The 13945-nt window shown below is 39.4% G+C and overlaps 1 protein-coding gene across 3 annotated transcripts in view; it reads right to left on the bottom strand.

The window, feature by feature from the left end:
- DAAM (disheveled-associated activator of morphogenesis-like protein) overlaps positions 1 to 13945 on the bottom strand; it is a 368710-nt gene that overhangs the window by 127884 nt on the left and 226881 nt on the right. For all 3 annotated transcript variants that reach the window (XM_070099657.1, XM_070099673.1, XM_070099665.1), the window contains exons 4-5: positions 10863 to 11076; positions 6846 to 6977 (exon numbers count right to left, since the gene is read on the bottom strand). In XM_070099657.1, coding sequence (XP_069955758.1) covers positions 6846 to 6977; positions 10863 to 11076 — 346 coding nt within the window. The remainder of the gene's footprint in view (positions 1 to 6845; positions 6978 to 10862; positions 11077 to 13945) is intronic.

Genomic DNA, 13945 nt, shown 5'->3' with positions numbered 1-13945 from the left:
CTTAGTGATAACAGCCAATCAAAAAGAAAATTGGTTAGAGCCACAACAGAGATGAAAAAAGGACTTATAGCAAAATATGAAAGCGGTGCCTGCGTGTCTGATCTTGCTACCGAGTTGTATATGGTGAACTCTACCATCTCAACAATACAAAAAAATAAAGAGGCCATTAAAAAGACTGATGTTGCAAAAGGAGTGAAAGCAATTACAAAACAAAGACCACAAACAATTGAAGCAGTTGAGAAATTGCTGTTGATTTGGATCATTGAAAAGCAGTTAGCTGGTGATAGTGTTTCTTAAGACCTTCATTTGCGAGAAAGGCAAAACATCTGCACTCCTGTCTCTTGAAAAACACTCCTGAAATGAGTGTTGATACAGATAGTGAAGTGTTCAAAGTATGTTAGCCTTGTAAACTTTGTATTAAAAAGCTTGTGTAAGTGTATTTTTGGGGGATCTGAAATGGATTAATCTAATATACATTATTCCTTATGGGGAAAATTCGTTCGGTACTCAAGCAGACAGGCCCTTGAACAACCTTCTGGAACAAATTAAGTTCAAGTACCAAGGTACTACTGTATGTATGACATTACCAGACACAGACACATACACAACCAACTAAGAGCATGCATGGCTGGTGAATATATCCTAGAGATTAGTCCCAAATCTTCACACCGAAATCACTCCCTATGAAAGCAAAAGACTCGGGAGGTGATGCAACATCCCTCCAATAAAAAGCAGGGGCACCACAAATATGCTTGGTCAGGGGACCAAGACTATTCAACTGCCTCCCAGCATATGTAAGAGGGATTACCAATAGACCCCTGGCTGTCTTCCAGAGAGAGCTGGATAGGCACCTACAGGCAGTACCTGACCAGCTGGGTCAGGTACTGGTTTACATGCAGCTAGCAATAACAGCTTGGTCATGGACTGGGCCGCGGGGCACTGACTCCCAAAACCCTCTCCAGATATGCCAAGTACAGACTGTGATGAACAGCAGTTTCTAGTTTAGTATCTTTATTTTGCACCCCATACCAATCCTGTGGGCAGTAGTCAGAAGATTACAGAGGCACATAATGGCTCTAGTGACTGGGCTGCTAAGTTTTGATAGCTGCACAAGTTACAGTGGTAATGAACTATTTACAAGTTAACATCTGGTCACAATCATGAGTTATTCATGCAGACATGAATTAAACAGCACATAGAAGTACGTAAAAAAAAACCATACCACAGGCGGGAATAGAACCCGCGATCAGAGAGTCTCAACACTCCAGACCGCCGTGTTAGCCACTGGACCAGCTAGCCACAATAAGATTCGTCCAACTAGGTATATTTCTACACCATAGGAAGGTTAGCATAGGCACCACTGTGACCACAAATGCAAGTTTTTACAGATGAATCTCCAGCTAGCGTGGCCATGACAAACTCTAGCTCAAGACCCCTCAAAGCCGTCAACATGACTCACGAAATCGTAATGACACGATTCCAAACAAACCATACCACGGGTGGGGATAGAACCCGCGATCAGAGAGTCTCAACACTCCAGACCGCCATGTTAGCCAGTGGACCAGCTAGCCACAATAAGATTTGTCCAACTAGGTATATTTCTACACCATAGGAAGGTTAGCATAGGCACCACTGTGACCACAAATGCAAGTTTTTACAGACGAATCTCCAGCTAGTGTGGCCATGACAAACTCTAGCTCAAGACCCCTCAAAGCCGTCAACATGAATCACAAAATCGTAATGACACGATTGCAAACAAACCATACCAAGGGCAGGGATATAACCCACGATCAGAGTGTCTCACGGCCACGCTAGCTGGAGATTCGTCTGTAAAAACTTGCATTTGTGGTCACAGTGGTGCCTATGTTAACCTTCCTATAGTGTAGAAATATACCTAGTTGAACAAATCTTATTGTGGCTAGCTGGTCCAGTGGCTAATACGACGGTCTGGAGTTTTGAGACTCTCTGATTGCGGGTTCTATCCCCGCCCGTGGTATGGTTTGTTTGCAATCATGTCATTACGATTTTCTGAGTCATAGAAGTATGTATAGTCAAGGAACTTAAATTACCAAAATTTGAGAACACCAGGAAGATGGTGGTAATGCTCTTAACACAAACATTGCATTCCACATGCATTATCAAGTCTTACCCATTTCTGTGTAAACAATGTACCATGGAAATAAACTTTTGAATTTAAATCTGAATCATTTATTAGAGCAAGGAAATATGCCCCACTTATTATTAAAGGGAACATATCCTGATGACAGTGCCTAGAATCAGTGATCATCGAGACAATAAACATCACTGAACAGATCAGGCTACCTTTAGCCTAGCAAAACTTTTGGCAGACTTCTTACAAACAGTAAAAAAAAAAACAATTTTATTTGTGAAATCTACCCTTTTTAAAAAACTAAGTGACAATTACGTCAGACATTTTGAAAAGACCCTGATTATGCAGAGCATTTTGGGAAGAATAATAAAGCTAGAAATTAAAACTACTTGATATTGTATAATTGAAGCTAGATTACTTGAATGCTAAGTCAAACAAAATTAAGTTCTCTGAAGACAGGATTTTTAATATAATGATTATTTTAAGTAACAAAACTCTGTGCTAAATACTGTATTAAAACAGGATTATTTATATGAATAGATAATACAAAACTATTTAGACAGTTTTAGTTATAATAATTATTGGGGTTGAAATATATTAGACAATGTACTGTGTATTAGTCGACTGGTATGATCGCATCCTATGACAAAACTGACCTAATCTGCCCAAAATGCTCAGCATAACAAGGAGCTTTGTATATAGCTAGGCCTGTATACATTGTACATGTAGTATTTGTAGAAATCTTTTCTTCTTTCAACAAACCGGCCGTATCCCACCGAGGCGGGGGGGCCCAAAAGGAAAAACGAAAGTTTCTCCTTTTACATTTAGTAATATACAGTATACAGGAGAAGAGGTTACTAGTCTCTTGCTCCCGGCATTTTAGTTGCCTCCTACAACACGCATGGCTTACGGAGGAAGAATTCTGTTCCACTTCCCCATGGAGGTAAGAGAAAATAAACAACAAGAACAAGAACTAGTAAGAAAATATTAGAAAACCCAGAGGGGTGTGTATATATATGCTTGTACATGTATGTGTAGTGTGACCCAAGTGTAAGTAGAAGTAGCAAGACGTACCTGAAATCTTGCATGTTTATGAGACAGAAAAAAAGACACCAGCAATCTTACCATCATGTAAAACAATTACAGGCTTTCGTTTTACACTCACTTGGCAGGACGGTAGTACCTCCCTGGGTGGTTGCTGTCTACCAGCAACCACATAGAAGTATACATACCTATAAGGTATGTATACTTCTATGTGGTAATTTGTCAATACATAATATACACAGTAGTATTTGTGGATTTTTGTATGTCGAGTGAATTTTAACTTAAGAAGTGTGGGCAGGTGTTAAGTTTATTCAGGTATCAACAAATACAGTTATATAGATTATCATACAAAGCAGCATATGTGTAGAGTTGTCAACTGAACATTCTAATAGCAGAATTTTGTTGAGTTATGATGTGTTTTAGGCGAGTTGCTGTTCTATATCCTCATGCATGCACATGTAACATAATTGAGATAACGATAGAAAGCAGTACACTGAGAGTAATGTTGCTTGAGATACACCGCAATGTATTTTTGAAAGAATATCCACTGTTTTAGAAATTTTCTAAGACGTGTGCTAGATGTGAGTGCTGAAGTTTAGTTTGCTGTCAAGATGTATACCAAAGAATTTTCCTTTCAACTTGTCTTTCAACATGTGTATTTACTTTTATTCTCAAATGAATATTTTCAGCTTTATTCCCTAACACTGTGGGTGTAATAATAACAATAATAATAATAATAATAATAATAATAATAATAATAATAATAACAATAATAATAATAATAATAATAATAATAATAATAATAATAATAATATAATAAAATAATAATAATAAAATAATAATAAAATAATAATAATAATAAACTGTTGTATTCTGAGCACCTCTGCAAAAACAGTGATTATGTGAGAGCGAGGTGAAAGTGTTGAATGATGATGAAAGGATTTTCTTTTTGGGTCACCCTGCCTCGGTGGGAGATGGCCGACTTGTTAATAATAATAATAATAATAATAATAAAAAAAAACTTTATTTACTACAAGTACATGTACATGGTATACAGTCCTGGCTGACATCAATGACATACTACTATATAGAAAGCCACTTATTATGCAGAGCACTTCAGGCAAATTAGGTCAGTTTTGTCCCAGGATGTGACCCACACCAGTCAACTAACTCCCAGGTACCCATTTTACTGATGGGTGAACATAGGCAACCACTGTAAAGAAACACATCCAATGTTTCTACCCTCGCTGGGAATCAAACCCAGGCCCTTGCCATGTGAAGCGAGAGCTTTACCTGGAGTTTACCTGGAGAGAGTTCCGGGGGTCAACGCCCCCGCGGCCCGGTCTGTGACCAGGCCTCCTGGTGGATCAGAGCCTGATCAACCAGGCTGTTACTGCTGGCTGCACACAAACCAACGTACGAGCCACAGCCCGGCTGGTCAGGAACCGACTTTAGGTGCTTGTCCAGTGCCAGCTTGAAGACTGCCAGGGGTCTGTTGGTAATCCCCCTTATGTATGCTGGGAGGCAGTTGAACAGTCTTGGGCCCCTGACACTTACTGTATGGTCTCTTAATGTGCTAGTGACACCCCTGCTTTTCATTGGGGGGATGTTGCATCGTCTGCCAAGTCTTTTGCTTTCGTAGTGAGTGATTTTCGTGTGCAAGTTCGGTACTAGTCCCTCTAGGATTTTCCAGGTGTATATAATCATGTATCTCTCCCGCCTGCGTTCCAGGGAATACAGGTTTAGGAACCTCAAGCGCTCCCAGTAATTGAGGTGTTTTATCTCCGTTATGTGCGCTGTGAAGGTTCTCTGTACATTTTCTAGGTCAGCAATTTCACCTGCCTTGAAAGGTGCTGTTAGTGTGCAGCAATATTCCAGCCTAGATAGAACAAGTGACCTGAAGAGTGTCATCATGGGCTTGGCCTCCCTAGTTTTGAAGGTTCTCATTATCCATCCTGTCATTTTTCTAGCAGATGCGATTGATACAGTGTTATGGTCCTTGAAGGTGAGATCCTCCGACATGATCACTCCCAGGTCTTTGATGTTGGTGTTTCGCTCTATTTTGTGGCCAGAATTTGTTTTGTACTCTGATGAAGATTTTTTAATTTTTTAATTGTGATCCAAGTAGTTATCCTTATGTATCCGTTATTAAGTGTTTGAGGACAACTAGATGTAGATTTGAAATGATAAAAGGTGCATCATCTGCATACAGAACTAGTTTGTTTGCGGGAGTCATTAAGTAGGTCACCCATGTACAGTAGTTGAGAAATAATAAGGATGCTGCCCTGTATTGCACTTCTGCTGATAGGTCACAATGAAGTATTGTCATTAATGGTCACATGTCAGAGACTTTTGTTAAGGTTGGACTTCATGTATGGCCTCTGATCTAATAGTCCTCTTTTTTTTTTTTTTTTTTTTTTTTTTTTTAGTAGCAGCAAGATCTTCCCCAGCAAAAAAAAATTCTGAGTTCAATAAGAGGCCACTGGATATTCATTATTTTGAACAGATTGAGACAAGCATTTTTATTATTGAAATCATAATTTTGTAATGTTGGTGACTAGAAAAGTGGAGTAGAGGGAAGGAAGAAGTAGAAGTAGGAAAATAGTGTTCAGAGATTCAAAAACAAGGATTTCAACCTAAAGACAAGCTGCTGGATTGGTAGTGGATGGAGGAGGGAGAGTAAAGATGACTGAGTACAATTTATTTTTGGATTTTATTGTTTTTTCCCCCATAAGTTTTTTGGACCAACTTTCTTTCTCCTTCATATATAGCCATTTGACACTATGCAGTACGATTGTAATTTTAGGTAAAAGTAGAGAAATTTTGATTTTTTCCAAATTTCAGTTTTGTGTTAATTGTATAAGGAGTATGACTGAATGTTGCATTGCATTTTCTCCTCAGTTGTTTTGGGACCAAATCCATATCATTGTTTTTACATTATCATTTGGTGCATGTGTGGCAAGCTCCTATTTTTAGGTAAACATTTCTCAAGAACTAGTTAGTAGGTTGGTAGAGGCAACTGCCCAGGGAGGTACTACCATCCTGCCAAGTGAATGTAAAACGGAAGCCTGTAGTACTTGTTTTACGTGATGGTAGGATTGCTGGTGTTTTTTCTGTCTCATAAACATGCAAGATTTCAGGTACATCTTGCTACCTCTCCTTACACTTAGGTCACACTACACATACATGTACAAGCATATTTAAACACACCCCTCTGGGTTTTCTTCCATTTTCTTACTGGTTCTTGTTCTTGTTTATTTCCACTTATCTGCATGGGGAAGTGGAACAGAATTCTTCCTCCATAAGCCACGCGTGTTGTAAGAGGCAACTAAAATGTCGGGAGCAAGGAGCTAGTAACTCCTTCTCCAGTGTAAATTACTAAATTTAAATAGAGAAACTTTCGCTTTTCTTTTTTGGGATACGGCCGGTTTGGTGAAAGAAGATTTCTCAAGATGTGTGGAATTGGCAAAATTGTATCCCTATGTTTTACACATCATATTGGGCTTGTTTTAAGCAATTTTGTTTTATATTCCATGGGCCCAAAACACAGCTGTGATATAAAGCATGGGACACCTGTACTGCATTTCATGAGAAAGTAATAATTAATTTTGCTCTGATTCAGTTTCCTGTAACTATCTGAATGTTTATCTCATAAAAATTAAAATAGTACATGATAGGAAAAGCCTCATACCAATAATTCTGTGACTTTGGTCTGTAGTTCCTCCGGTGCCAAATTGTCTGTCATGTTAGGCGGTGGTGCCATCTGAACCATCTGTGGCTGTTCTGACACCACATGCTCAATCTGCGGAGGCTCGGAGCCTTTCTGTAAGAGGAAAGAACACTGGTTATACATCTCATAACTACACATGAGAAAATAGAAGCCAGACTATTCATTACATTACTGTTGCCTCAACGACCTGTCCTCCATACGGAATGTATTTTTTTTTGCGTGAGTTACAATTCGTTGATTTTTCACACAATGTAAAGATTAAATTTAAGTGACTAATTTTAAATTCATATTTTATTTTAGGATAATGCATCTTTAATTAGAGCTAAATAATTTTTTTGTTAGGCTAAAGGAAATAGCTCACCATGACATGACAAATTGAAAACTATTGCCTCTAATAAGCATTATATGCCAAGGTTGCAAAACCCCTCAGAGTTAAGATTAATTTTTACAAATTCAATCATGCAAGTGAGGAAGACACTATTTTTACAGAGAAAACTTCATTACAACATTTCATCCAGGATTAACTTTGTCAAGTACTGTATACATGTACATAATGAATACAGTACAGTGGACCCCCGGTTAACGATATTTTTTCACTCCAGAAGTATGTTCAGGTGCCAGTACTGACCGAATTTGTTCCCATAAGGAATATTGTGAAGTAGATTAGTCCATTTCAGACCCCCAAACATACACGTGCAAACGCACTTACATAAATACACTTACATAATTGGTCGCATTCGGAGGTGATCGTTATGCGGGGGTCCACTGTATATCCCGAGCCTTACCCTGAGGTAGGACTCGGAAGCACTCTTGAATGCTTGTCTGCCCTCTAAAACTATTTACCTGTGTGGGTTCTGTATACTTAATGGAGGCCAGTCCTGGAAAATATGTTATAACAAGACTAGTATCTTTTCTCACTATCTGTTTGATTATATCTGTGAATCTGACTGTTTTCTTAATAATGTACAATGTGCCCAAAGAATACACATTCTACAGAGAGAAATTAGGTCAAATAATAATGATCCCAAATAGATGAATAGGATATGTTGACTAATGACATCATTTACTAATCCCACAAAAAACTGTATTAACACCCACATTTCAAAATATTCTCAAGCAATAAGAGAGTCAGTAAACAATACCGACCCCTGCATGTGAAACTAGCTAAGAAGAAATCTTTCAACAAACTGGCCATATCCCACCAAGGCAGGGTGGCCTAAAAAGAACAAAGTTTCTCTTTTTAACTTTAGTAATGTATACAGGAGAAGAAGTTAATAGCCCCTTGATCCCAGTATGTTAGTCGCCTCTTACAAGACTCAAGACTAAGAAGAAATATCAATGTTAATTTATTTATTTATTAAGAATATATGTATACTCCGAGGTTTGTCTTAATTATCTGATAAGACAAGATAAGATTTTAACCATACCATGGGTTGGGATAGAACCCACGATCAGAGATTTTGTTTGGATTTTTAACCCTGAGGGTTAACCACCCAGGATAACACAATAAAGTCAGTGCATTGTTGGGAACTGTCTGGCCCTTTAATCTTTTCCCCCAGGATGTGACCCACAACAGTCAGCTAACACCAAGGCACCTACTTACTCCTAGGTGAACAGGGGCAGCAGGTTTAAGGAAACATGCCCAAAGTTTCTACCCAAGCTGGGGATTGAACCATGGACACTTTGCGTATGAGTTGAGTGCATTGCCCACTGAGTGACAGGAATATTTAATGTTAATACCCCAAAAACAAGAAAAAAACTAGAGTTTAAAAATTACTAAGAATCCTGCAGTTCTGCTAGTTTAATATCTTTATTATCCCCCCCATACCCATACCCATCCTGTGGGCGGTAGTCAAAAGAGTACAGAGGTATATAATGGGTCCAGGGACTGGGCTACAAAGAATCCTGCATCACTGTCAAATCTGAAAAAGCAAATGGAAAAAATGCAAGGGTTAGCTCAAGCAGAGGTTTCAACAAGGCCTTGTAGCCTCTGCTTAAGACAAGAAGAACCTTGGCACTTTTCCTGTTTCTCCCCCAAATCTGGCACTGGTGAAGGATCCTAGCAATTTTTTAAAGTTTTTGCCAACCATTTGACCATGTCTGGAAGATGTGTCATTAGAATTTACTGATACATGAGCTGTACCTGTGGACAGCTTTCATGAACAGTTTTTATAACGCCATAATGCAGACTGCAGTGGAAATAAATTGCTTTGGCTTTATTGGGTTATTCTACGAAAGGTAAGCTTATTTAGGTACAGGTACACATAAGTACAATTATCATTCATAGCAGCATATGTGTTAATTACCTAGGATAACCCCCTCCCCCCTAAAAAAGTCACAGTGACTTATTTCCATATGTTGCTATGCATGACAACCATAAAAATCTAAACTTGTGTAATGTACCTAAATAAACCAACTTTACTTCACTTATTTACAACCCACAGTGTTGATACAACTTTATAAAGCTCAATACTAAGGGAAGTGACCTAATGGTGTTCTCTACATATAAGTAAACTTACTTAGTACTTACTTATTTACCATGATTCAAACAAATTTTCTGTATTCAAAGATGGAAGATAAACTGGGAAAATATTCTGGCTGACATTTATAAAGACTATAAATCCTCTGTGGTAAAATATTTGTCAAGAAATGCTTATACATTTCTACATAAAGATCAAGGCCAACCAGAAGTAACTTCAGATGAGGGGGAGAGGGCAGGTGGAGGCTTCAGAGGGGAAAGGGGGTGTAATCAGTGGCTTCAGTGGGAGGGGGGGAGAGAGATAATGTAGTCAGTGGGTGGATGCAGTGGTGGACCTACATTTTTTTGGGAGCCCTTCGCAACCCCTTTTCATACAGTAGCCCCTAAAATTTTAAGCAGTGTAGGCTAAAGTCGCATGTGGGGCCCTTCCGGAACTAGGGGCCCATGACAATGAAGCTTCCTTAATTTCATATTAGCCCCCCCCTCCCGTGTGGATTGGGGTGTTTTCTTTATCAGGAGAAATATTAAAATGTCTGGTGACATGATTTCAATGGTGTATATTACCTGTCTGATGCTACACCTTATAGTAACAGTCAGCTTAAGTATTAGTCCAGAAGAATCTTGTTTCTAGGCTTAACACCAGCTAAAGTCGTTCTTTTTTTTTTAACCCGTAAACGGTCCAAACGTATATATACGTTTTTTCAACATTTGAAAGCATGTAAAAAAAGTAGATCTTTTTGTTTTTCTACATTTGAAAATGTGTAAAAAAGCTTTGATCTACTTTTTTTTGTTATATTTGAAAATATGTAAAAAAAACTTATATCTACTTTTGTAGCACTACACATGTGAACGTAGATCTGCTTGGACCGTTTACGGGTTAAGAAACTCGTGCATCTTATCAATTAATTAATGGCTCAGAGGGTCATCGCCCCAGCAGCCCGGTCTCAGACCTGGCCTCCTAAATTGGAAAGAACATAATTATTATTATTATTATAATAATAAAAAAGTGCTATGCCACAAGGGCTATACAGCGGAAAGAACATAAGAAAGAAGGAACACTGAGCAGACCTACTGTCAATTGCGAGGCAATTCCAAGTCACCTACTGGAAACGTTACAGGAATAAGAACCATTAAGATAGTTAAATACAGCTAAATGCATACTTAATGTATGTAGAAATCTTTAAGACTGGCAAGTCGTCTTGCTTGTTCCCTGGACAAGAACCAGCAATCCTGCCCGAGTACAAACGTTTAACAAGCTTCCATTTTGACACTCATGGCAGAAGGTTAATACAGGACCAATATGGATGACTGTGTATAATATTCAATATAGTAATAATATACAAACCAGAAATATTATATTCAGGGGAAGCGCTAAACCCGTTAGTCATACAGCGCCTATGGAAGGGGAAACTGAGGGGGGGGGGGTTTGACCCAAGGAAGGGGAGGGTAACTCCAATTCTTTGGATCAAGAGCGCGTCTTCAATTCTATTAGCACTTACAAAGCAGAAGCAGGACGAGTACCACTCCACTCTCCTCATCTTGCCTCTCTTCATCACTCGTCTCCGTACTCGTGTTCTCGACTCTGACCTCGACCTCTGACCTTGCTGGACCCCGCAGTGCCCGTTGACCTGAGGCCACTCCACTGAGGTCACACGCTCACCAAAAGAAGTCACTCTGTCGTGGAAGTTCTCACGGAGGTCACTGAGGCTTGACCTGCAACAATAACCTAGCTTCAGTTCATTCTGTTACCATTTGTGTTTATTTACTAGGCACAGAGAACAAAAATTTTGTACAACTTAACATAGTTATCGAAATATTAACATATAAATGAAATAACAGCAATGAAATCGTTATGGAAGTGAGATACTGTAGATGACGTGACACTAGAGAGAACATATGGGGGAAACTGCTAAAATATGGGTTAATTGCCAATTATAAAAACGGTGCGTGATAATTACGACAAATTATAACCCGAGGTCATTATTTAATTATGAACTGTCAGTGTACGGTAAATCTCACCTAGATACCAGAAACTAGATACAGAGAAGTGTTTTGAACCAAACACCATTTACCTACAAACAGGTGATACTTGACATTGACGAACACAAAATAGTAGTTCAGAGAAATCCTCTTTCTGGATTATAATTTTATGACAATTAATCAGATCATGCGAGTGTGTGTGTGTCTGGGTGGATGTCGTCTCCCACGATACCTGAAACTCACTGATACGGTATTCTAACAGCGGATAAGTTACAAATAGGGCAACTTATGTATTAGTGTGGACTTAAACTAGAGAGAAAAACCCAGGAGATAAGGAGATGCTTGGTGGCAAGAGCTCTAGCTTAAGACGGTGATATCCGAGTTCGATTCCCGGCGAGGGTAAAGCATTGGGCGTGTTTCCTTACACCGGTTGTCCATGTTCACGGTTAGGTTAGGTAAGGTTCGTCAGGAAACAGAACAAGTGTTTCCTGAACATCAATATGGTATACAATACCGACAGATTGGTAGGTAAGACACATAGGCAACAGTTAGGCAACTTTATTCCGAAACGTTTCGACTACACAGTAGGCTTCTTCAGTCGAATACAGAAAGTAGGCAGGAACAGTAGAGATGTGAAGACAATGTAATCAGTCCATCACCCTTGAAGTCGTAAAATTTGAGGTTTTCAGTCCCTCAGCCTGGAGAAGTTCAGTTCCTTAGTCAGGAACTATCTGGATAGTTCCTGACTATGGAACTGAACTTCTCCAGGCTGAGGGACTGACCTCAAATTCTACGACTTCAAGGGTGATGGACTGATTACATTGTCTTCACATCTCTACTGTTCCTGCCTACTTTCTGTATTCGACTGAAGAAGCCTAATGTGTAGGCGAAACGTTTCGGAATAAAGTTGCCTAACTGTTAGTTAGTTTAATATGTTTATTATGCACCCCATACCCATCCTGTGGGCGGTAGTCAAAAGATTACAGAGGTACATAATTGGTCCAGGGACTGGACTCCAAAGTTTTGATAGCTGAGCAAGTTACAGAGGTAATGAACTCACAATTTACAAAGGTAATGAACTCACAATTTACAAAGGTAATGAACTCACAATTTACAAAGGTAATGAACTCCAGGTAAGTCTGGTCACAATCATGACAAGTTACAAAGGTATTTACAGATTACAGAGGTTGCCTATGTGTCTTACCTACCAAGTGTTTCCTGACATGGGTCTTACATGATGACCCGCCGTTGGAGGTTTTGGTCATCTGACCGGGACCTCCCGCTGGCTTACCGGTCCACCCCTTTAAAAATTATGGTCATAGTTATAACAATTTATGTGAGGGGAAAAGTTCAAGAGATAGGAGTAGCGAGGGAGTATACAGTAACAATAGTTTCATTGCCGGCTACTTGTTAAGGTAGGGTAAGTCAAGCTCCCGCTATTCCCCCCCCCCCTTTTTCCCCCTCCCCGAAAGTGATAGTTTGATTGCCGGCTGCTTGTTAAGGTAGGGTCAGTCTAGCTTCCGCTATCCCTTCCCCTCCCTCTCCCCCCCCCCGAAAGGTGACGTGTGGGGCTCCGGTCAAACAGTAAATCACTCGACTCACAGCTCCCAACACTACTGTAAGTACATGCCTGATCATATTTTAGTGGACTTATTGGTTGAAAGCTTCACTTTTGACCAATAATTAACTTAGCCCTTTCAGTCTTGATAGGTTAAATGTTTTAATAATCACCATATCTTTTAGGTATTGTACTTATCATGGAGAGTGATTTCTTAAGCAGTGGGTAATCTGTCTCTCTTTACAGCTTGAAATGACAGAGAGGGTCACCTGCCAATCAACGAGTAGAATTGAAGGAGACGGACTAACTTCCTGAGATGTCCCATGTTATATATGCTTACCTGTGCATCTGTATGAAGTTGCAGGAGGTAACCCCTCATCATTGCAGCGGTAAAGAACCTGCTTTCCTGTCATCGGGATAGATTATTCACTGCTATACTGTGAAGAACTATCCAGTGGATTGTCACCAACACCTGCGACCCCCCCCCCCTCATCAGCAACGGCTACGATTTCAACAACACGCAGTGACACCAACACCAGACACCCAAGTTTTATATGTATTAGCGTTGAATTCAGATATCATTTATATTTTTCATTTTTCATTTTCTTTAATGTAGGATCAATATTTCATGTTTAAGTGTTTTATATTTTATATTCTAATTAATAGTGTTTATGTTTGTCAGTTTTTATTCTTTTTCTATGCATTAATTTTCCTGAGGAGGAGCCAGCCTTAGTAATACTGACTGAAGTTGTTACCGGGCTGAGTAAGCCTTCACAAGTGGCGACCTTGCCAGGATCAACTCGACTGAATCAAGATTCAACTCCATCTCGAATCTACCATTGGAACTTTAATGCCGCATACCACAGACGGTTACCACCAGCTATGAGTAATCAATCTCTATGGTGGGACTACGGTACAGGTATTTAAAAGATTTGGTGATTGTTATAGTCTCAATTTATTGTAAGTCAAGTCAGGCAGGATACAATATTTAATTCTGCCACCTTTTTGTTCGAGCTTGAAACACTTTGGAGGATTAGACTCTAG

The sequence above is a fragment of the Cherax quadricarinatus genome, chromosome 5, assembly GCF_038502225.1.
Source record: "Cherax quadricarinatus isolate ZL_2023a chromosome 5, ASM3850222v1, whole genome shotgun sequence".
In the NCBI taxonomy this organism is placed as follows: Eukaryota; Metazoa; Arthropoda; class Malacostraca; order Decapoda; family Parastacidae; genus Cherax; species Cherax quadricarinatus.
Note: the sequence above shows the minus strand (reverse complement) of the source record. Positions and strands in the feature narration are given on the sequence as shown.